This window comes from Empidonax traillii, unplaced genomic scaffold (genome assembly GCF_003031625.1).
Source record: "Empidonax traillii isolate 1590-97213 ecotype Southwest subspecies unplaced genomic scaffold, ASM303162v1 scaffold502:size815047, whole genome shotgun sequence".
In the NCBI taxonomy this organism is placed as follows: Eukaryota; Metazoa; Chordata; class Aves; order Passeriformes; family Tyrannidae; genus Empidonax; species Empidonax traillii.
In genome coordinates, this window is record NW_020955695.1 from 585,210 (window position 1) to 610,279 (window position 25,070).

The 25,070-nt window shown below is 40.8% G+C and overlaps 1 protein-coding gene across 1 annotated transcript in view; it reads left to right on the plus strand.

Annotated features, from left to right (window-relative positions):
- The window catches only part of TEDC1 (tubulin epsilon and delta complex 1), a 72,779-nt gene that overhangs the window by 6,786 nt on the left and 40,923 nt on the right, over positions 1 to 25,070 (plus strand). Inside the window, exons 3-5 of the mRNA XM_027896572.1 lie at positions 1,096 to 1,298; positions 13,383 to 13,553; positions 19,176 to 19,274. Of these exons, the coding sequence (XP_027752373.1) occupies positions 1,096 to 1,298; positions 13,383 to 13,553; positions 19,176 to 19,274 (473 nt within the window). The remainder of the gene's footprint in view (positions 1 to 1,095; positions 1,299 to 13,382; positions 13,554 to 19,175; positions 19,275 to 25,070) is intronic.

Below are 25,070 nucleotides of genomic sequence, written 5' to 3' on the forward strand. Positions count from 1 at the left end.
TGCCTGCATTCTTGACTACTAATATCATATCAGCACCAAGTTTTCTGTCACTGTCACATTGTCTGAGTGTCATTTTGAGTTGTTTGAACAGCAGCTGTTTAGCACAGAGTATGTGAAACCACTATTTGTTCCTGCCCTCTGGTTCTTGTCTGCTGGGCACTTGTCATTGATTTAAGGGCCTTTCCTCTCTCGCCGCCACAGTTGCCTTAGTTTCTTTGTGCTAGTTTCTAGTTGAATCCCACTAGGAAATCTAAATGTCCTGCGTTGGTTGAATCTTCCTTAATCACTTCTTGTTGCCTTTGGAGAACTCCAGATGAGTTTTGAGCAGGATTTCCTTTTACAACTCTTAGTTCTTAGCCTTAGTTCTTAGTATGTGTGTTGCCGTTGTGTCCCCTAATTATTTTCTTTATTCTAGCCTTCCATTAGCACAGAACTGGGGCTTACTGGGCAGAACCTTTTTTAATAGTAACTTTCTCTCTTTTTTTTTCCTCAGTATTTTACAGTTCTGTAGTGCCTGTCTTGTAACTGCCAGGTGACATTTGCTGGTGTGAAGCGATATGGATCAGAGCAGTCCTAAAAATTTAAGGATAGCAGCTGTGGTGTGGTGCTGTACCTCTGTCTGCTCACTGGTGCTCAGAGATTTGCACCAGGCTGTGAAAACTCTTATCTCTAAATTCCAGTTTCATTCAGGAGCAAAGTGATTCAAAGTGTTTACTAATTCATAGCATGCTTGGTAGCTCATAAAAAATGAATAGGTGAATTGGAGTCCTGTTGTACTGGGGATGGCTAGTCACCTTTTTTGCCTTTGTTAATCTCCAAGAGGCCATTACTGGCCTTGATCTTAACTTTGAATTTGTTCTATTCCCGTAGCAGTAGTTCCTGTAGATCAGAATGGGGTAGCCTAAAGAGGGCTTCCACACTTTACCTCCTGTCCTTTGCCAGTTGTTGATAAAGACTGTAGTCCCCGCAGACTTCCAGTAATATGAGGCTTGATTAAAAATCTTGCTTTCAGAGGAGGCAGCAGTTTCTGGAGCTGAATGGATAAATGCAGTGAGTAGCACGGTGTGTTATTCTCAGTTGTTTTCTTCCTTTCAGATAACCAGATCAGGTTTGTAAAGTCAGCGTTGTGGTACCATGGCTATGACAGGCCGGAGCTCTATCAGCTCCCTGCTGATGGCTCAGTGGGGAGTCGGGAGCTCCTACTGGCGTTTTCCTGGATGCTGCACAGACTTGGCCTCTTGGAGCAGCTTTTGGCTCGGAACAGAGTGAAGACTGGGGATGAAACCTCTGTGTGCACGGTGAGCACGTTTGTGTCCTTTTGCCTTATCCTGTCTGTTCTGTGATAGCAACTGTGTTATCATCAGTGTATAATGGGTGGTATCTTGCTACCTTGGCAAATAAATGACTTAAACTTACAGGGGCCAGCATCTGGAAACTGTTTTCTTTCCCTTCTCTAAGCTTCCTGTGTGCAGGTCATCTGGGTTCCTTCTCTTTCTCAAACTCCTATCTCTGCCTGAATTTCCTGATTTCTATTTCCAATATAGGTGAGACCACTGTGGAGAAGCGCAAGTAAGTGAATGTCTTCAGTCTCTGAGTTCTGAGGTTCCAGCCTGTACCATGAGTGTTTCTGCAGTGCAGGCAAACAGGTTATCAGTGAATGCTGGGTATGTTGCCGTAGGGTAGAGCAAGTAAGGGTAAGGCAAATAATACTTTAAAAAGAACCATCAGTCTCAAATGGCAGCTGCTGCTCTCGGGGTAACTTATGACCTTGTAACTTCTTTGAGAATACAGCAGGGTATGTTGTTATTTTCATCAGTAAAAAGATGTTAGTACACAGAAAGTCTGCTCTGAAATAAACTAAGGATAGCTGTGTGTCTGCTTTAGCTGCAATATATATATACTTGATAAAAAAAAGGCAAAAACCTGCATAAAACCATAGCCTGATAGTGTTTGGTAATAACGCTTTTAAAATCTAGTCCTTGCATTTAAGACCACGCACACATGTTAATGGCTCTGGAACACAGTGTGAGGAGGTCAGAAACCCTACCTGCTGATAATCTTGTGATGGTCTAAGGCCTTATGGTCTTTCATGAACACATGTATTTTTCCCTAAACTGTAGGCTGCCTGGTTTTCTAGAATCTTTTTAGAGGACAGCAAAGCAGGAAAGCAAAAGTTTGGAAAGCTGTGATATAAATACAGCGTCTTCAGAAGGAAAACCCTTGTACAAGTGGAAGACAGTTCAGAAGGAAGGATCACCTTTGTAACAACGTTATGGACAGTGTTTTGAGGAAAGGGACCGCTCTTGCTGCACTACAATTGTTGGCTGCACAGAAGAAGGAGCAGAAAAGGCCAGGCTGAGTGGTGGTGCCCTCTGCTCATGTGAAGAGACTTTAGAAAAAAACATACTTCTGGAGTTTTTACTTTAACTTCTCTTTTTCGTGTGTGGGGGGGTTTGTTTGTTTGTTTGGGTTTTTTGTGTGTTTGTTTTTCTTTCGTGTGTTGTAGCAACCCATTTTTTTGTGTCCTTAATTTCTATTACAAAAGAGTGACGAGTGAGGTGTGACGTGAATTCAGGAAATTGGGCAGCACCTATGTCATTTTCTCTGAAGGTCTGAAGTTTTGCATTTCTCAAAAAGGGATGGAAGAACTATGGTAATACAATGTTGTCTCTTATGGCCACACTGGGAAATTTATTGGTGTGTCTTTTTCACTGCAATTCTAACCTGGCTGTACCTGTATTTCTCAAAAAGTATGGAATGCATATTTCATGTTTTTAGTCAGTAACTCTCTGAAACAATGTTTGGAAAGGTTCAAGAGTCTGGAATATTTTTTTTTTTTTTAATAGACCAGACAAAAATTTTATAGACTGAAAGTTGGAGTTAGCTTGTGTATGTAAAGTTCACTGTATTCGTGGAAACATTTCTTGTATGGTGGTTCATCCAGCAGTTTTCATGCTCCAATAAAATAGATGTTCAAGTGGGAAAAAAATGATAGAATGTAGCTACAGTGCAACTGGTGGGTTTTGGGATTATCCATCACAAGGAAGTTAAAACAAATGGAGTTTTAAGGGAGAGGTCTTACCTTTTATTTGGTTAATTAGACATTGTAAAACCAATAAATTCAAGAGCCAGCCAAGTGAAGATCTAGAAATGCATTGTCAAGGATGTAAGGAGGTAATGGTGGGTGAGGAGATAGGTGGGTCACGCACCTCATTTTGGCTCCTTGTAAACCACTCATGAAAGTCTGCTGTAGGTGGCATGGAAATGTTACAGTTTTGTTGTTGTTATTTGATGGTTATGGTTATTTTGGGAGATCACCCTGTGGCAAAGCCTCTCATCAGTCAGGCAGCATTCAACAATATAGCCCCAAAATCTTAGCAAGAAGGTGAGGTTCTCAGTTTGTTACCTGGCATCCTGTAAGTTAAAGTACAACTTGAACAATTGAGGTACTGGAGTTTTAGCTCTGGAAGTGTTAAATACCAGGCATTTATGATGCTTCAGCTGAAGTGTTGGAAGATGTATAGAAAATTGTAGGGGGCGTTGATAAACATGTCAGAGATGTAGTCTTTGCTGTTCTAATGTCTTCTATTTAAGTAAATTGAAGGAAGATGGTAAAAGAAGAGGAAAAAACTTCACTGGAGAAAGATCTGTATTTAAAAAAAAAAGAAAGAAAAATAAATGCTCTTTAAAACAACTGAAATGAAATTCTCAGCTGAGCAACAGCCTGAAAAATCTTCCACTGCATGGGGTCTCTTTAATGATTATAAAAAATGGAAAATATTTTCCTGAAATTAAAACATTGCAAAACAAAATCCCATGAAATAGTATTTGGTTCTGCGCATTGCTAAGATCTCTGCCAAAATGAGCAAAGCATGAAAGCCAGTACTTGCTGGCAAAGTACATCTGTTGGTGTGCTGGTTAGAATAAATTTGAAGAAAATCCTTAGCCCTTATCCTCACCTAAAAAAATGGGGTCTCAATAACTGTGGGCGTAGCTGTCATTCAAGCTGATATTCATGTGATTTGCTTTTAAAATTTTGTCTGAAATCCACAAAAGTGAACAGGGTCTGTTGTATGGGAAGAGAGAATGCAGCTAATCCCTAAATTAAGGGTGCAGTCATGTTCTGAGTGTTCTTTCAGCCTAAGTTTGAAACAAAGCCTCCCGCCTGCTGAATTGCTGATAATATGCCAAATACCCAACATATCAAGGGCCATTGAAATGAATTAATTTCATTTCACATTACCACTTTCTGGCCTTTTTTTTTTTTTTCCTTTGCAGTTCCTTAGCAACACTGTTTTCTTTCCTTGCAAGTTGAACACTTCCATCAGCTCTAAAAGGTTTCAGGCCAGTTATTCGTAGAGGGACAAGGGTGGTCATGACACATGATGGACATGGAGCTCAGCAGCTGCATGAAACTCAAAATCTTTAGATCCCGAGCTGGGGAAGGCTTCCACAAGCTTACTTCTAAGTGCACTTACATCTTCAGAATCAAAAGCCAAGTGATTCTTGAAATTATAAACTCAGCGTTGGTGAAAACACGATGGAAGGTGGTAAGAGGTAGTGCATTGTGTGGCTAATGTAATAAAAAATCATCTTGGGGTAGTTGTTGGTAAGGACAGGTATGGTTGGTAGCCTGGGATGATTATGTGGGTTGGCTGCTTTTGAAGGTAGATGAGGAAGTCCCTCAGGGCACCTTGGCTCATGGCCTCCAACTTGTATTTTTTGGAAGGCAGTGCTGCAGTTTCTCCTGGGCCAGGATACTGGTGCCTCTCTTCTAGAATGCAAAGTTCATAAACTGTGGGGGAGACAGTTAAAAGAACAAACTGGAACCCGTGCTGCTGTGCAGGAGGAATGAGAGAGGGAGGGAGGAATCGGTGCGTCTCAGACACCGGTTCCTGGCTGCTGCAGTGCAGGTCCATTCTCTGAATTTACTGTGCTGATCTGTCAGCAGGCTGGGGACGCCAGAGGCAGTAAATGAAAGTTCCAACCTTGCACCGGCGAACTCTAAAAGAAGTAATCGCTAACTCTATTAGACTTATAAAGACTTAAGTACTATCTAGGTTGGAGGTTCACATCGATTTACTGAAGTGTCTACTTGGGAATTCTCACTTGTTATTTCCTTAAAGCACTGGGCAATTAAGTGATGGACATGGTTTTCAAAGGCTTTTTACACCCCTTGAGGATTTTCATCTCAGATATGCACTGTTCTGGTGTCAGTTTTAATGACTCTTTTTGCTTTGGTGATCACGTACAGGCAGATTATTGTCAAGTGCCCTTCACTGATTCGTGTTTACACATATAAAATCCTAGTATACAAGACACATGAAAACCTGAATGTGAAACACTCTCCTTTACTGAACTTATAAGGCACACCTGGGGAGTTCTCATTCCTTCTCTTTGAGAAGCAGATAATTGATATAAACTTGCCTTTTTAGCACGTTCGGTATTTGACTAAATTTTTTTTTTGCCTTGCTTTTTAAATTTTAGTAATATCATCCCCGCTTTCTCCAAATCTGTGATGGTTTGTGCAGGTAATAGCAGTACTCCATAAGCATGTATTCTTTCTGTTTCCAAGGAAGAACACTGCCTGTGCTGGTATTGTTTACAGAAATCTTGACAGTCACTGCTGTTCCATAATCCAAGTTATTACAGGAAAGTGTTAACGCAGCAACCAAGCTTGATGTTCCCCCCAGCAGGAAACCAGGAAACCATTGGCACTAGCTGCAGAAAAAAATTAAAGTTTCTGTTTTTTTTCCACCTCTTCACCTACTCCAGTGAGGATGGGGGAGGGAATTTTATTAACCTTATTGATTCTGACTCAGAAGCATAATTACTTTCCAGATCTTTATGGGCTATATTAGACTGTCAGCTTTCATTTTTTGATTTCCCTCCCTTGTTCCCTGTGCTTTGGTTCTCTTTGTCCTTCTGTCTTCCTAATAACTCTCACCATTTATGCTTTTGCCCTTTTGGTATTATTGTTGCTGGATTCAGTAGCTTCTAAGGAACACTTTTTTAAAAAAGCCATCTATAAACCTGAAGAAAGGGTGCAGGACCTGTAAAGTCTCTCCTGCAGAATTTCCCTCACCTCAGTGTGGCTGACAGGTCTGTTCTAGAACTCTGATTTGCCCTGCTACCCATCCTGTAGAGGCTTCTACCAGAAACTAAGGGAGGAAAATGCTTGAGCTTTGATTTTCTGCCTTTTTTACTTTTTAAAGTAACTTACTGTATAGGTAACAAACTCTGAAGTGTTTATTTTTGTCTTTAGTTACTGACATTGCCTGTAGGCTTAAAAATATTTTGTGGAAGAGGTGATTAAATTAGGAATATATTTTTGCCATACAAGAACTGGAACACATTTCAATTTGGACTCTTGAAATATGCTTTTTTTTTTCCTTTTTTTGTGTTAAAGCACAAGTTATAAGTGAACATATGAACATGCTTCTTATCTTTTTTTTTTTTTTCTCTTTAATTTCACGCTTTGAACTAATAATGGAACTTTCTTCCCAATGAAAAACAATTTCCTGTGCTGTACTGGAAAAGGTGTAGTTACCAACATTTTGCTTGACACAGTGAATACACAATTAAGAGGTGGATTTTTTTTTTTCCCCTCAGACAGAATGTCAAAGTAAAACGCTCTAGCAGATGAGTCTGAAATGATCAGAAAAGCTTATAATTTATTGACTCTGCTGCCTCTTTGAGGATGTCTGTCTGAATTTCAAATAAATGCAAAATGTCTTGAACTTGACATTACAGCTGATGTGTTCTGGATGGGGTTTGCCGACAGCCACTGGAGTCACTTGAGCTGTGGGAGGAGATGAAGACTGGTGTGCTCATAGAGGATTTAGTGTGGTCATACTGATACTCTGCTGAAATCCAGTGTAGGGAGCTCCTTCCTTGGCTGTTGGGGAAGCAAAAGCATTATAAGACGTTTCAGTTCCTCTCCTGCCCTCCAGTGACGGGGAGCAGCCAGTACCTTTGGTACCTTCTGATTACCCTTGCAGCCTTTTAATTGAAATACAAACATCCTCTGCTGATCTGGGTTTAACTCACGTTGGAGGATCCTTTGAAATAAAGCACGTTTTCCTCAGGAGAACAGAAGGAGTGTGCAAAGAGAGGCATGGCAGGGCTCCTACCCATGGCAGAGCTTGCCTCTCCTCTCCTGGAGGGCAGGTGATGTTTTCTCCTGTTGGCCTCTGGCTCCAGGTGTGCTGCTGATGTGGAGTGCTGCATCTTCCTCTCTCCATGGGCCACCCCTGCCCTGTAGCTTCCCACAGTGGAGCAAATGGGCATGGGCAAGCAGGGCTGCAGCTTTAGGCAGAGGAAATGCAATGCAAGCTGTTATCTGCGTTGCATTTCTTGAGCCCTTTAGTGCTCTCCGAGTTAAGTTCTACCCTGTCATGTGTTCGTCTTAGTATATTTAGTTTCCATGTTTTGTCTGAATACTTAATGCAGTGAGCATTGGGATTTTCATGTTCTTTTAAAACCTTGCAGCTCCAAAGATTAGGCGGTACTGCTGTGCTCTTTTGAAGGCATAGTGCTTTTGCTGTATTGCAGAGCTCTTAAATAACCTCCCAAATGAGTGAGGAGGGATGGGATAAAGGACTGACTTGCTCTGATGCCTGGGGCCCGTGGCTACTGCCAGACAGTGTTGTTTGAACAAGGCAGGCATTGGTAAGAGCTGTGTTCACATTTTCTCTCTTCCCTCAGCACCTTCTCTTTTTCACTCTTTGCCAAGAGTAAGCTCTTGGGAGTAGTAATTTTTACAAAAGACCAGGAAATTTGAAAGCTAAAAGGCCTTGCGGAAACACAGGATTTCACTTTTTTTTTTTACTAATTGCTGAGTATGCTATAAGCATAACTTCTCAAGCACTTATGCTTGTGGAAAACTTACTCATCTGTGCAAATATCTGGAGGTTTAATTGGTATGTGCATCATGTGGGAGTGGATTTGTACACCATCTATCATTCCGTGCACAAATTTAATCTGGATCCTACCTTGTCTAGGAGGAAATCCAATTAGTGTTGTTTATGGTGCTATTAATGAAAATAGTGCTGCCCCTTCTGCATTCATCTGTTCAGATTGCTCCTTTTCACATTTTCCCCTCCTGCAGATAGATATATGACCGTATTAATTAGGAAAGCATGTCTGATACTGTTATTTCTGGCTATGGTGTTTAATTTTGAAAAAAAAAAATTATGCTCCGTTTAAGGATGTGTAATTACAGAACTTAACATATGTTATGTCACATCAAAACCACTGTCTGAATTATGAGCTGTTCGGAACGAGCGCTCAGTAAAAGCTGCAGAAGGGCTTTATTGGCTTGATTTATGTGGTTGCTTTGCCTTTCCCGAGTCCTGCAGTGAGGATCTAAATATGCTGCTTTCCACCTTTGTGATGCCAGGCTGTGTGCTCAGTGTAGTTAGTACTTAGCACAGGACCTGGTGCAGATCTCCATGGGTTGAATGTCTTATCTGTGTTTCTGTAGGCTTGTTTCTCCACGGGTAAAGTAAGCAGCAGGTTGTTTGTGGGCTGTTCAAATGTGGAAGTGGAGAGCTGATCCTTGGAAGGATTTAGAAGATGTCCAGGGAAAAGCTATAGCTCTCCAGGGATGAGCTGGAGGCAGCTGGGGCTTGTCCTATACCGACAGGTGGCAGCTTTTGGTTAGAAAAGAGCATCTCTGGGGGAAGCAGCCCTTCCATAGCCTTGTTTTACAGCCGTGCAGGCATCACAGGCCTTTTCTTTTCCATTGTGTGTACAGGGCATAGTAAATTTATTAAGGTAAGAATTTATAAAAGATTCCTGTATCAGTAGGAATAGTACAGAAAGTGTAAAAGGGTGATGAAGTTGCATGACAGAGGTTACCTCTGCAGCGTTGCTTGTGACATATGGTCGCTACTGACTCTGCAAGGAATTTTACATTAAAACTGCATTTGGAGTTTGTTTAATTCAAAGTGTATGAACAGAGCAACTCCATACCAGGTCACTAAAATCCTCAAATGCAGTAAGCAGTGCAAAAAATGCCCCCTTCTTACATGTCTGCAAACACATTGGTGCTTGTGTTGTTCTTTTACAAACTATTTACATGATGAAGTACATTTAATTTATCTCCATATGAGATAAATTAAATCTGACCTGTTCTCTGATTTCTGATAACATGAGATTGCTTCGTATTTCAAACCAGAAAGAAAGGCTTCATTTCTGCTATAAAAGTTGGAACTTCTTCATTTTTAATTTCACTCTAAGCACGTTGCATGCAAATTGTTTGCTCAGATGTATGGAATGTAGATGAAAATTGATTATCACCCTGTCTATTTTCACACCCTCCTTTCTCCCACCCCTTATTCTTTTCCTCTAAGTACTTTTGTATCTGATGGCTTTTTTCAGTTCAATGTGTTTTGTGAATCTGACTTGTGTGCTCAGAATAATTCTGCTACGAGGTCTTCGGCAGCGTTAGCCTTTTTTGCACTTGCTGCATTGTATAAGCACAAGTCTGACACGTTTTGAGTGTTATCTGGCACCTTTTGTCATAACAATTTGAGTTGAAATAGCCTGGGGAGGAATGCTTAGGGGGACACTCATGTGGTGTTGGAGACTGATTTCTGGTCTGCCTTGCAAAAAATTTTAAATACATGATTTTAGGACATAAACTGTGTTTAGCTCTGACAAAGCCAGAGATGTGTTTATGAGTTTGGGATAGGTTTTGTGGTTTGTGAGCTATATTAGTTGGGATGGTGATGGGTGGTATCCTGGAATGTGTATTTGTTATTGGGCTACACTGTTTATTTTCCTGGATCTTTTACCACACAAGAGCCTGTTCTGCTGAAGTGTGGGCAGGGTGATAGTTCAGGAATTGGCTTGAAGAGAATTTGTGTAAATATATGCTTGTCACTTCTGTCAGGCTTGTGCTCGGTTTTCTGAGCCTTGCCAATAAATGGATATCGAAATTTAACAGCAGTACTTTGAGCTTTTAGGATAGAAAGCTTGTTTGGGCTGAGTTACAGTGGAATCAAGGGGGTTCATTCTGGCTTCTGTTTAAGTTTCACTAATCACAGGTGCTTTGGCAGGTCCATATTGTCCAGTTTGACAAGACTAGCTCAGATATCACCAGTGTGATGGGAATAGACTTGACATTGTGATGAAGGTATGGATGTGTGCTGATATGGATTTTGTATTGCAAACCTGTGCACCATTCTGTAGCTGGATGCCTTCTCTGAAATGAAATCAAAGGGAAACATTAATTGCAGCAAAAAATTTGCAAGCAAAACAATTCTCTGGTAAGTGGCTGTAAAATGATCTCTTCCAGAGCTGGTGTGGAGTTTTCCAAGAGTAGGAAAGCCATCGAGGTGTCTGGGTAGTTGCCTTGGCTTCTCTCTTTATTAAGTGGACTAAAAAAGATGCACTTCTGTAACTCAGAAGTGAATGTAGGTGTGTACCTGTATTGCTGCACAGATTAGATAAATTCACAGTGATATTTGAAGCAAAGGCTTTAGCTTAGGCTGGTATTTTAGTGATTTTTTTCCCACTGGGAGAGCAGTAAATAGACTTAGTTTGTAAAGATGGGACTAGAAATTGAGGTCATAGTATAGTATGTAAGACCTTTTTTTTTATCTTGTTTACTTTATGCCAGGCTAAGTATTTCATAGCAAAATTTTTTTTTTTTTTGCAGTTTGTGGAATAAATAATGGAGAGATCCTGTTAAAAATGCATTGACTGGCTTCCTTATTTTAATATTAATAAGGCAGGTTGCTACAATAAAATTAGCTCTGCATGGTGTTTGTCACTATACTGCCAAAGCAATCGAGTCTGATGCCATTCCTTTCTGAGATCAATCCCCAGGAGAGCAGTATTTGGGCTGTTCTGAAACCTCTTAACAGGGAAGTTGGAGCAGGACTGTAAATTATGGAAAATGCAGATTTTAATCTGGGATTCCCAAATCTGTCTTTGGCCTTGCGGCTTGCTGGCTGCTTATGTGAGTTTTTTTTAATGTTCTTTAGACATGGGCTTTCTCTGCTGTAGAGGTTAATATCCAATTGCTTGGCTTATGATGTTTATGGGCAACTTGGTGATCATACCTCTGTGGTTTCATAGTCTCCTGGTTTGGGCAGGACAGTCTGAACCATGGAGGTAATTGTCTAGGACTGCAGTGCCCAAGGACACAGTGCCTTGGTTCAGAAGCTGAAGGAGCACAGGAAAAAGAAGGATATTGCAGTTGGCACAAAGGAGATAGTCTTTTTTGTTGTTGTTGTTGTTGTTGTTAAAGATGAATCTGTGCCTTTAAAAGGAAAAGAAAGCCCTTTACCACCCCTGCACCTCTGTGATTTATAGCATGTGTTTATCTGAGCTACAGAGCAAAGGGGAAAAAACCTGTAACATTGATACATTTTGTTATGTGACCAGAACAGCACTTTTGTGCTTATAAATAATAGGAACACTCATTGTGTTAGAGGCTCTGTCAACTGGTGATACTTAGGTTAAAAGAAGTGTTAGGGGGTTATTTGATCATGGTTATAGACACACTTCTGTTGAAAGACACACTTCTGTTGAAATCTGCATTTAAAGCAAGATTAAACTCTCTTAATTTTACAGTTTCCATTGTTAGTTCCAGTTTGGATCCTAAATTACATTCCAGCTTTGCCTGCCAACTGGATCTTTTTAAGATGTTATTGAATGTGGAAATCTGTGAAGCAGGGAAGCACATATGTTTAAATCCCATCAAGGTCTATGGGTCCAAATATGTGCTTAAGTGTTTTCTTGAAAACAGTCATACTTCAAGTAGGCTTTTTAAATTTCCACTTTAAAGAAATGTCTTGAGGGTCCAAGAATTGGGAGGTGGTTCCTCACCTGGCACACCCCCATTCTGAATAACCAGGTCTTTGCAGTTCTGTGCTACTTCTGCTTCTTATGAGATGTTGTAGTAAAAAAATTTGGAATTATGAGCTGTGTTTATTGTATGTGATTTCTATAGACTGTATGAAGTTGACATATATTCTGCAGCCAGGGATAATGGTCCTTCCTGGAGCCTCTGGCAAAGTATGCCTGTGAGACCCGAGGCCGCCCACTTGGATTCTGGAGCTGAAGCTACAGAAGATTTGAGGCCAACTACACTTCAACAGAGAAGGAGACCCTAGCAGCTTATGAGGGAGTACAAGCTGCCTCAGAGGTGATTGGTACAGATGGTTGCTTTTGGCCCTGACCTGCCTCTGTTCTCTCACTCCCTGTTCTGCCCACTGCCCAGACTGCCTGGGATTTCATCAGAGATGCAAGTGCTGATCTGGGGAAGAATTTTTTCTGGGAGAAAAACCGGTATTCTTTCCTCCTCCTCCTCTTTCCATGCTGGGTGAAGCTTGTGTCCACTGACGAGGAGGAGGGTTTCCAGCCCAGCCTTGACAGTGTGAGTCCACAGGAAGATCACCCTTGCCCCTTCTCCTTTCCTTTTGGTGTAGGGGGATCCCCATTTGGCTCCTCTCATGCGCTGGGGCCCCACGTGGTGACTGCACCTTCCTGGCCATGGTTAGAATTGCGCCGAAAGGCGAAAAGTACTGAACTGTTTTTGGTGGGAGTTTGGGTGCAGGTTTGTTGTTTGTTTTTCTTTTGTTGTGTTACCTGTACACATGCGTTCTTTAATAAAGGGCGGTTATTTTTTCTTTCCCACATATCCTCGTCTGGAGCCTCTCAATTTCGGATTTACAGTTGCTTAGAGGGAGGAGCTTGGTCTTCCTCATAACTCACCCTCCTCAGCAAACACTACTGTCTCGTTAAACTGTCTCGTTAAACTTCTTCCTTCCAAATTACTCTAGAGCAAGGCAAGGCAAGCAAGACAGGTGATAAAACTGTAGCTGGGAGCGCCTCTGCGGCCATTGCCAGTAGCATGGTTTTTTCTTTTCCTCTATCCTGCCAGATGGGAAATGCTGGATGGAGAAAAGAAAATAGCTGGGTAAGCACAGGCCCACGAGTTTGTCCTTATATAAGTCACTGATTTACAAAATAGGGTCTCAGGAAGACACTGGAGGAACTAAATCTGTTCTTTGGCATATTAGAATCTAGTCAAAATGTGATTTTTCCCATCTGGGTAAAGAACATGCTTGCTGTCTCAGGAACACTGTGTCTTCCTGGGTATGGAAAATGAAAGATGGAAGAGGAGGCAGCTCACCAAGTCACAGCTGAGAAGCTGATATTTATTCCACACTTCTCTACTTGTTTAGGCTGTTCCCAATCCTGTATTCTAAAAGATGACAATTTTCTCTGTGCTGCTGAAATTGACTTCATTGTAGGGGTTTTTTTTCCCTCTTTAGCCTTCATGTCCTCTATTGTTTTTCTCTACCAAATGACTTGAAAGTGTTCAAACTAATTTAAAACGTTTTTGTGTTCTTTTCTCCTTTTAGTGTGAAGATGATTTCCCTGACATCCAGAAGAGTACAACTGAAACAACACCTGAATGTGGGCTGGAAGACAGAGTGGATGTTCGATACCTTCAGTGGTTAAATGGGAGGCTGAGGTTCCAATGGCGGAGTTTGCATGCTCAGCACCAAGAGCAGTGCAAACTTCTGCACAAGGTAAATGGTTCTTCTAACTCACTATGACGTTGTTTATTATTTAAAAGCCTTGTCAGCTAGAGCTAAATGTACAAATTATTCTTGTTTGCTAGTTCTGCCTTTTCTGTAGATGAGAGTGAATTACTCTAAATGTAAATACCTCCACCTTTCCCCAGTGCAACTGAACCGTGAGAAAATGCAATGTGTACAGTGTTTGCAAAGTTATAATTGTATAAAAGTCTCCTTTGCAGGTTTGCACATTAGTCACTTCTGCAACCATAGGCTGTTTTCATTTTCCTAGAAAATGCCTGGTAGAAACAAGACAGCACATTCTGGTCCCACAGACAAGAAGTAGTGATTCAAGAACTCTAAGTATCCTGAAAATGTGGATTCAAAATATTGAGCACAAATATGGAAAGTAATAGCAAAATAAAGTGCAGTTCCCCATTCCAAAGTAGTAGGCTACATCTGATCAGAACCCAGAAGCAACCTGGTTTTAAATCAGGGATCAGTAATAGTGCCTACATTGCTAAGATTCCACTTCTGTTTCTGTTTATGAATGTTTAGATGCCTGTCTGGAAATCACAGACATCTAAGAGCATTATGTCTGTTTAGGATGGAAAGAGCCTTCAGTCCCAGAGTTGACAGTGGTGGTGGCTGCAGAGACAAATTAAAAATCTGGTTCTGAAGATAATCCTAAAAGTTATTAAGCATTGTTTTCCCTAGGCCACCTTTTTCCATTCTTATCTCTTTGGATAACTTAAATAGAACCAGTTATTATTGTACTCAGAATCTTCACAGAAAACTTTTTTTTTTTTTGAGACTAAAAACAGTTTCAGGAAATTTCTTCTCCGAGAACATTTATCAGAAAGTTGTCAGAATCATCTTCACCTTTGAATAAAGATGCCTTCTTGGTTTTAATCCTGTGTCTGGCAGAGCAGTGCTGAAGACTATAACGAGGTTACATTTTGTTTCTTTCCGTGAACTGATTGCTAGGGAAGATGTCTGATTGACAGCACCAGGGGAAAGATCAGGTGCTGTGTGTGCAGCATCTGAAATAGCCTTTTGCTTTGCATTGACCGCTGTGGATGTGCTTCCCTGATCTGGGAACAAAAGATAACAATTCTCTGTAAGTGCAGGCACAGTCCTTGGCTTTTGCATTGTGATTACAGACTGTGATGTTATTGGGAGAGGTGAAACCCAAGTGAAATGATCGGCATCTTCTCCCCCTGATAAGTTACTTCTATGTAAGGTATGTTGATTTTTATAGTAGGTGAGGCAAATACCTCCATAACTCATCATCAGCTCTCTGATTTATGTAGTACTTGACAGTAACAAGTCATTAGGCAGCTCCAGTGCCTCAGCTTGCAGTTAATTAGCCCAAGGAAGAATTAAGAGCAGGTCAAACCTAAGACCTCAAGTACAAGCAGAGATAGTCTCAACAGTTCAGATCAGACACTGAAATAATGAAGAGATGTGCTGATTGGCAACGTGCTGAACTTGTTGACAGGGGAGATGAGAAGATGATGACCCTCCTGGGGGAGGCTGTACTTTGAAATAAACTTGGACTTGGTTTTTATCTCTGAAGGAAAAATGTCTTCCGAAGTTAGGACAGCTACAGTCAGATCTAAGAGACAGGTGTCAGGTCCCTGGACCATGATTTCCAGAATCTGGAAGAATAAGCAGGAGGGAGATTGTCTGTTCATCCAGTTTCCTAAAGCTGCCATTATTGCCTTCTCCAGCAGTCATCACTGGACTAAACTGAAAGCAGCAGTGGTGCTGGTGATGACTGTTGTGGTCAGGCTGTGTTTTGTAGCGTGTAGAGAGGCTGCCACCATGGATGTAAACAAAGGAGGGTAGAACAGAGCCCAACTCCCTCCCTCTGTGATCCCACTCTGGTATGATGTGTGCTCAAATACATCTGTGCAATTGTGGGAGTTCTGTTCAGTGCTGTAATAAAGTCCAGAGCCCTGATTTATATTTTAGTCTGAATTAAAAGCAGGAGAATTGGAAGGTTAAAGTGACTTTGGAAGGGACTTCACTACAGTTGCCACATTAATGTTAACATTTACAGTAACACAAAATATAACATACTTGCACAATTTTAACAGCTGCATAAACAGTAATTGATATTTCCTGACTCTTTATGGAGAAATTACTTCTACTGGTGCATTCATTTCAAAACTTTTAAACTATTCTATGTTTTGGAAGGCCGAGCTGACCCAGTATGACCTCTGTATGAGCTGCTTCTTTCCTCTAGTAAATCATAAACACGGTATGCAAAAGGCTAACGAGTGTTATGTTCTTTAATTATGCTGACAGAATCACAGAGGGCTTTCTCTACAAAATGATAATTACGGCTTTTACTTGCTCTGTTTAATAACTTAACAGGTTATGTATCTTATCTGTGGAACAGTCTTATTTACTGCTGATCATGAGCTATAATTCTTGCCAACTAGTGGCGACACTTACACAGATTTCATTCTGTGACTCACACAGGCTCTAAAATACCATATTCTCTATTTGGGGCTTTCTGAGAAAAAAACCACCACAGTTGGAAAATATGTGCTTATTCAGAAGATGACTGCTCTTCCACTCTGTTTTTCAGTATGGATATCACTGGGGCCTCTTTCCATCTACCCTGTCCTGCCTGTGCCACTTAAGGCTGATGGTACAAAGTTCTGCAGTACCCAGAGCAGGTTGCTGAAGGGGAAAGCCTGCCTGGAGCTGCAGCTGGTTATGTGCTGTAAATTGCTTGTTAGGTGGTCTGACTGGCTGTTCCTCTCTGCTAGTTCTTCTGATGAGCTGCTTTCCAGTGATTTCAGCTCCCAGAAGGCATGTTGAAGCCTACAAACGCACACATGTCCTGCTGTACTAGGATGACTTCCTCGGGGAAATCTTAACCTCTCTGCTGCTGAGGAGTTTTGCAGCCTGAGGGTATGAGGTGTTGAGTAACATCATAATGGCTTCTCATCACGGACAGGTTGGCTCGCTTTGAAAGTATAATGTAGTAATACCATTATAATTCCCTCGGAATTCTCAGTGGTACACATTTACCTGATGTGCCTTCAAATATAAGGAAACGTGAAGGATCAATTACCCTGTGGAGGCAAGCCTCTTGGTTCTTCTATTCTGTTTCTCCCTCTTTCTGCCAAGTGCCAGAGGAGTATCTGTCTGCTCAGTTTTTGATCCCTCTTGAGTTCACGGGAGAGAGCAGCTGTTGTTATTTACTCTTTGAGTTACAACTTTGCCTTAAAAAACGTGAATGAGAAGCCTCGCGTAGTTTCAGAAAAACAGGTAGGAACTCTGCAGTTTCAAACTGGATTTTTTTGGGTGGTCTGTTAAATGCACTGTTCCATGATCAGCATGTGAAATGAAAGATTGTAATAGATGAGTTCGTGCAAAAATGATGGATTTCCTGGGGATATTTTTAGCTATCTTCCATCCTGAAATAGTGGAGGGTTAAATCAGGTTCAGAGATTAATTTTTTTTTAAGTAGGTGAATATCTGGTTGTGCATATAGGTTAGTAAGAGTAAAATGATATTAAATGTAATTCTTGATAATAGAAGAAGAGTTCAACGTAACTGGAATTATCAGATCATGGTAAAGCAACAATGAGGGTTATAATATGATTGGAAACTGTAAGAGCAAGAATTCTATTTTGTCAGTAAAAATGCAGAGCAGCACAGAGAGCCACCACCTGAATGGGGTGATTTCTTGTGCCTTCTCTTAGGATAAACAATATAAAATAAGATGTAGTGCAGTGGATTGGATTGGTCATATCTATATATCTGATGATGTGGTATGAGTAAAGGGACAAGGACAAAGTCTTGATCTCTGAATAATAGAGGGCAAAGACTGGTGCTGGGTAATTACCTCATTGTCAGTAATTCTTGAGTGAGCTAAACTGCAGTTGTTAGATGCATCTGTATCTTGACATGAAGAATCTACCACGTTCCTCAGTAAATTACTACAGTGGTTATTTATATATTTCGTGTCTATTCGGTTTGAAAATCGTTGTTTTTTTTTCCTAAATTGAATTTGCCATTAGATGTCAAAAGCACATCCTTTGATGCAGTAGACTTTTTCCCTCTCATGCAAATGTGTGTGAACTATGAACAAGCCCCCTTTTCATCTTCTCTTAGGTGGCTTTAGACACCCTGCAGGGAGAGCAGCTTGTCTAAGCTGAAGGGTGTTTAGGAATTGGTACTGGAAACTCCCCAGAAGTGGTGCTAAGTGGGGGGCTGTGCCTCTGCTCTCATGCCAAGGTTAGTGTGAGGTTAAATCAGAGTCCGATTTCTGCCTCCACCTTGGTGTATTCCAGCGCCTTGAAGCAACAGCTATCCGTGCTCTGTCTCTCACCCTTTCACCTCCTTCATTTACCTCGGTGCAGTTTCCCTCTTTAAACGTTGTTTTATCTTCAGTATGTTGTGATTATCAGTAACAGATAGCAAAAATACAAATACTGGATTATTCCGGTATCCATCTAGTCCTGTCTCAGGGGAACACCTTATTACTCTGTTGTTACAGCTTCAGTGTATTTGTTTTGGGCTCTAGCCAGTGATGCTGCTGCCACATACATTTGAAAAGGATCTGAAATTCATTGCTGGTGCTAAGAGCCCAAAGGTTTGCCAGCCGGTTGCACGAGAATGCAGCAGGGAGAGGAGTGGCAAAAAGAAAGGAAGAACATTGTGTGGGGAGGTGCTCTTTTATTTTTAAACTCGCATAGCTCTGCACATGTGACAGATGGTTGCCACCAGAAGTGAGTTTTGGGAAAGGAACGCTAAAATATTCTGAAGTTTCAGGGAAGGGTTGATAATTAACCAGTGCCTGTCAACTTTAAAATAGTCGTCAATACCCAAGTGTACGATAAAGTTCGTATTAGAATAAAGAAAGAAAAGCAGGAAATATTCTCTGTCTTCTGGCAGAAATATTAATGAAATATGAGTGATTGCCTGACAAATGTGCACTGCTATCTTGTTTGGCAGCTGCAGTTATTACAGTAACAAAGGGATCAGCTCTGAATAGGAGGAATTGGTTTTTGTTGTTCCCTTGACTAACTTGGGAAGCTTCTTCATCAAGTAATTGATGATACTAGCACCAGTGCAGCTGGGACAAGGTCTTGGTAAGAAAAAACCAAGTATGTAGCAGCAGAAGAGAAACTTACTGTAACTATGTAGCATTTTCTACTTTAAAGGAAGAAATAAAAAATTATTCTGAGAGTGGGTATCCTTTAGCTCTGTTAAGACTCCTGCTATCTGTGTAAATGGTTTCTCCTTTCATGCTATGCACAAGAGCATGTGTACTGTAAAGAAAAAGACTTTAAGACAGGATGAAAAGAGAAATCTTTCAGTTTTACTGTGGCAGCAGCGCTCACAATTCCTGCATGTGGTAACACTACCAGATGGACTGTTTTGTGAGATAACTGTGGTGCATGTTCAACCTTTCCATTCTGGCTGTTTTAAAAAGGTTTGTTGTATTGATGGTAGCAGTTACATTTGTACATATCCATGGGGATGGGCTTGTAACCACTGGTTCTCATCACCATTCCAATCCATGCCAATTGTTAGATGGTAGCTAATGATGTTGCTTATGATCTGGTCCTTTCACTGACAGATATCTTTTAATTCCATCTATTTCAGATCCATTTGTTCACCAGTGGCTCCCATGTGGACCAGGTCCTTGGACATTTTTCTGTCACAGAAACAGATCTTGTCAGACAACCAGAGAAGTACGAGCAGGTAATGCTTCTGTAATTCTTGGATGCTTGGTATGCTTTACACAGACATTGTTCAGGAGAAGACTGCAATCCTTATAACATTTTTTTAACTTGGTTTCCAGCAGAAGTTGGAAGGGGCTTACGTATTGAACTGTCAGTTTCCTCACTTAGATCTCGCATTCACCAAATCTGGTTTGATAGAACATAAACTCAAAGGTATTAGGCCACATCCAGATGGCTTCTGAATATCTCCAAGGCTGGAGACTCCATAGCTTCCCTGAGTGACCTGCTCTGTGCTCAGTTATCCTTACAGTAAAGTGTTTCCTTAATGTGTTCAGACAGAACCTCTTAGGACAACATCATTTTTCCAGTGTACTTTTGTACCCTTAAGTGTAGATTTCTACTGTTCTCAATTACTCAATTATAATAGATCTTTCAGTTTATTGTTTAAAGTAGTATAATTCACTTCTTTTAATACGGTATAATACATTTGTTTTAAAAATCAGTTTGTAAAAATTCATTCTGTGTGAAACTGAAGCAAGGTGGAAATTTTAAGCTTATCCTTAACAAAATCAATATTTGGCAAATTTCTGCAGTCGGTCCAGGTCTGTTTGCTCCAAGAAGGTATTCTTTCTGCTGCTAGCATAAGAACAAAAGTGGGCATTGTAAATATTGTGCACAAAGAAGTTCAGAAGAGTCGCTTAGAAGGTGGGAGGATAGTGTTATGTTCAAATCCCCTAAAGTGCACGTTAATCTTTCATTACTGAGCATTTCTTGGATGAATGGTTCACATCCAGCCTCTTGTTAAAATTCATCTGTTTAGAACATTTTTCAGGAGAATTATTGTTTTCCTAGAGCAAATGGCTCAAAGTCAACTTGAGATTTCTTTTTTCCCTTCTGCTTTGCGGTCCCTCTGCTACAGTTTGCTCAGCAGCTTGGAACACACAGCAGCACATTGCTGTGTAGTCTATACTTTGTAGTCTTCCAGATCTTAGCAAAGGTATAACAGGCTGCTATTAGAAACATACTGGCTGTGTAGAAGTACTTTGCAACTACCTTTTTCCCAAAGCCTTCCCTTGATTATGGCACTGACCTGTTACAGTAAAGCATAATAGTGCTCCTCCGAAGCCTAACTGGTTTTGACTGCTCTGTTAATTAATCATTCCAGGAGTTTTTTCTTGCACTCTGCCCCCTTTCCTGGATGTCTGCTCCAGGTGCACTGTTCAGGGTGGGGCTCAGGATAAAATGGAAAGAATCCTTCTGTATTGTAAGCATTGTGGTTAGGTAAAGTGCTGTAGTCAGGTAGGTTTTGTTGGCAGCTATGTTGCTTGGTTAAAATGAGTGGAGTCTTCAATCCACCTTTCCCAGACTTAAACAGCAAATACGTGAAACAAAAGTGGGGTAATGACTGAGAGGCACAGAGGCAGGGTGGCAGAAGAAGTTTTCTTTAAATAAACTATGAGTGGCCACAGTCTCTATCTCCAGTTTCTGGGCTCTGACAGGTGCAATCCCAAACAGGTTCCAGCTCCAGTGCATATGTGTTGGAAATTCTTTTCTTATGTCGCTTACTGCTTGGACTGATCCAAAATTGGAATTGTTTGTCGTTCTAATCAGCTGTGACATTCTTAACCTCTTGAAGCTCTCAAACCTATTCAAGAAAGGAGGTGTCCTCTAAGCTGCTCTCGTGTGCCTGATTCTAAAATAAACAGACGAAATTGCAGGAAATCATCACAACACTTCAGTATTCATGTTTTCGAGAGCCTCATCATTTTTATGGTCACCACATGAGCAATCTTTGTAGTTTTTGTCTCCCCTTACCCTTATTTCTCAAAAGCAGCTTCCAGAAGTCGTATGTTCAGTATGTATGAAGAGCCTGATATAACAAGGTGCCATGGACTTGAAAAGGCATCACTGTTTCAAGTGTCACTTTTCCAGATGGATCTAATATTCAATATGCAAAGTGATGCTGCTTTGGAAAATGTAATAAAAAGCCTCTAATTTTCAAATATCTTGTTAGGATTAAGTAAATTATGCATATTTGAATAGCTTGGTTTTCAAATATTGGTGCAGATGGCAGCACTCTGCCAAATGTTTTTTTTCTAAAAACTGTGAAATAGGTTTTTTTTCTTTTCAAGTAATGTGGTATTTCTCTTAATGTTACTTCAAGTAAGAACCTGCTGCATGGATCAATAAAAAGAGCAAGCATGTCAATATGCCTTACTGTAATGCACCTCTCTTGGTGGATGGTGTTATGAATTCCTTCTCATCTCAGGCATCCTCTAAAGCATAGCAATGCAAAGTGGATCGAAGCGTCAGGAATTAGTTATCACAGAAAGGACTTTGTGCTCTTTTTATCGAAGCCTCGAGTTAATTTTCGTCAAAAATATCCTGTGGGATATGTTGCTCTCGCAGCAAAACAAGAGATGTTTAGTCTGACAGGAAAGGTGTCATAGGATATAGAGAGCTGTGAAGTTAAGCTTCAGTTTATGAAATGGAAGAGTCACACTGCTCCTTTTCTATCGAAGTTGCACATTAATTTGTATAAAATGTTCTTCCCTTGGATTTCTGACTATAAAACTCTTTTAGTGCTTTTACGTACAGGGATTTTACTGGACATTATTATTCTTCTATCATCATAAATGTCTTTGTCAGATTCATGGAGCTGGAAGTTTTCCAAACCTAATGGTTTTAATTATGTTTTTCTCCAGTGGGGCATGATCAAAATTCCAACTTTTTCTGTGGTTTGGCTTGGCTGTGGTTATATATATATGTGTGTGTGTGTGGCTGGGAGTTGCAGGTCAGTGCTGTGTTTAGTTCCTGTGCTGCCCAGGGGTGTCAGTGTAGGGGGAGGTGGTGTTATTTCAGCTGGAGTTCAGTTTCCAGTTGAAGTACGATGTGCGTGCTCATGTTAGCTCTTGACCTCTGCACGTATGTCCTTTCCTTCCTGAGATGCTGTCATTTGTTTTTGAGCCCCCCTGGCTTGCAGAGCCTTGCTGCAAGCTGGTGATCACCTTCTCAGCAGAAGCCCCTCAGTCAGTGGTGATGGTTGTGGAGCTGTTTGCTCGCCAGGCTGTGTTAGAGCGAGCAAATTGGGGGCACGTACAGGGAGCTTGGGTGGTCATTGTGTATTTTCTTTAAAATCTCTTGCACTTCTCACTTAGAGTGTCTTAGAAAATAGTCCAGAGCATCTTAAAGGTCTTGTGTTTTGAAGCATTTTCCAAGCTGATCAGTTTTTTTACCCCTAATAAACTGGGGTACAGCTGGGGGGCTGCTGGTATTTGCCAGCCTGAAATATCTCGGGACATAAATGGAGTTCTGGTCTCTGGCACTGCAGCTAAAATAATTTGGAAGCATACTTGGGACAGCATGAAGAGGATGTGGGTGAGGGTAAGCAGCATCTGCCTCAAACTTTGCTGGGCAGTAAGGACTGTCTCTGAGGATATGGTCTCATTCCTCCTGTGGCTGTAAGGACAATGCTTGTGATGTGTGACCACGTGGGTAGCTTTTAATTTTTGTGAGCCCAATATAGTCTCATTCTCGTCTATCAAGCCTGTTTATCTTAATTCTTCATTGCAATGTCACCAGTTCTGAAGTTTACCTTGACCTTGAAAAATGTATGTTGCATTTGAGTCCCTAAATTAACTTTCTCATCAAATTGTTACCATATAGAGATCAATGAACTTTGAGAACAGCCTAGTCCTTCAGTGTCTTCTGTCTCTTCATATACTGTTTTGTATGTGGAATTCAATCTAAGTAGAGATTAAATGTTGAAACTCGGGTCATTGGCACAATGCTGGCAGTGCTGAAGTGATCATTGAAATTGTAATGAGTAAAGATGATACCTTTAAATGCCAGTAAATCAATTTACTGAGTGTGACAGCAAATAAATAATGCAACTGTCTGCCAGATGGACATGCAGTGGAACTGACAGAACTTGGATGTGAATAGCTAATAATTTTGTTTCAGAAATATATGGAAAATATTTATGCTTGTTGATTGTTAACATGTTTTAAGAATTATTTATTTGGCTTAAGAAACAAAGGTCCTTGGTAGCAAGTAAATAGGAGCAAATAAGTGGTCTGCTGACTTTGCATACGTAATGAATCGTCAGTTCCGTGCCCATAAAAAATTCAGGTGAGCTTTAGCTCTCCAAGCAGCAGGGATTGGGTAGGATGGGATAGGATGGTACAGCCATAGCACTGATCCTCTTTCAGTATCATTCATGTATCAGGGAAGGAAGCCAATGTAAAGTGTCTGTATTGCTTCCTTCTGTCAGGTGGGATCCATAATTTCTTACTGGGTCATTCAGGGGGTAAATTATCAAGATGTATGATCAGATGATTGCGAACCCTAAATCTTGTGGCAGTTTCCATTTAAAACATCTGTCCCAGATGGCTGTTACAGATGGGTGATACAACAGGTTTATTCTCTGTGAGTTACAGCCAATGGTTTGAATTCATGCAAGGCACTAAAGAGCTTCTGTGCCTTTCAGAACAAGTGCATTCAGATTGGGATCATTAGGAACTGATAAAACTCGGAATTTTTAAAAGCATTGAATGTGCATTTACTAGTTACTTTGCATGAAATTTGAGTCTTCAGCTGTTGTCATGTGCACGCACACGTGGGCTTGTGCACTTCCATAAAGTCCCCCTGATCTAGTGAAGTCTTTTTATCTGCATAAACATGCTACAAAGAAAGAGCAACCGGTGTCTTCAGAGCACCTGAGGGACAGCACCACCTCCTGGCATGTGTGTGAGGGCAGCTCTGCAAAAGGGAGGTCTGGTAGCTAACATAAGTTATTTGGTTGGCTACTGAATAATTACTGTGGTATTCCATTATCTCCAGACATGGATCCTAAGTTGCTGACCCTCTTGGATGAAGCTGGAGTAACTATGGCAGGATAGTTCCAGATGCTGTGTCCCAGGCTATATTTGGTGTCCTTGTGCTGATGGTTTGGGACTTCGTGGAATGTTCCTGGTGGTGACACATGCTGCAGGCAGGCACTGAATGAAAATAAACAGTTAAAACCCTCTGATAAGCTTGACACCGTGTCACATTATTGATTTGACACAGACCTGCAGTAGTATTTCTGTAATCAACCCTGTTGTGGTCTTATATGGTGGGGTGAATAAGGTAACCTTATTTGAATCTCAAAGAGCCTGTTAGGGAGCCATCTGATGCTTTATGATGTCCTTCCATCTGCTGTACAAAAAGCAGTTGAAGAACATATTTCTCAGAGTGTAGATACCAATGGAAAAAAATTACATTCATCCTACAGTCAGTGATGCTGCTGTGTAGAAGGTTAATTCAGGAAGTGAAGGCTTGTACTGCATGTAAATTCCAGAAAAAATATTTGTTCTTTAATGAAAAAGTGTCCTTGAGCTTCAAGGACAAACTGCCTTCCTTGGTATAAATTGTCATAGATTCAAAATCTTCTGCGGTGCTCTGGCAACTAATTCTGTTTGATCTGACCCTTAGCTTTTTGTATGTTTATTTCTTCATTCCCTTAGTAAAAGCAATAGTTCAATCATTTTCATCATGGAACAGGATCAGTATTTTGTGTTGTAACTACTGTTCTAATTAAGGGCAGCTTTGTGTTTTGTTGTTGTGTTTCAGTTTTTTGAAAGAAAAAAGAAACTCCAATTTTTTCAGGTGGATCCTCCTTAAAAAATAATACAGCATAAGAGTAACTGGCACTGAGGCTTGTGAATGTTTCTGAAAACGTGGGATTTTCCTGTTTTGGTTTAACTTTTGTGCATTTTCTGTACAAAATCCCTCCTTGGCTAGTCCTGATGCCACAGAAATCTTCAAGGAGATT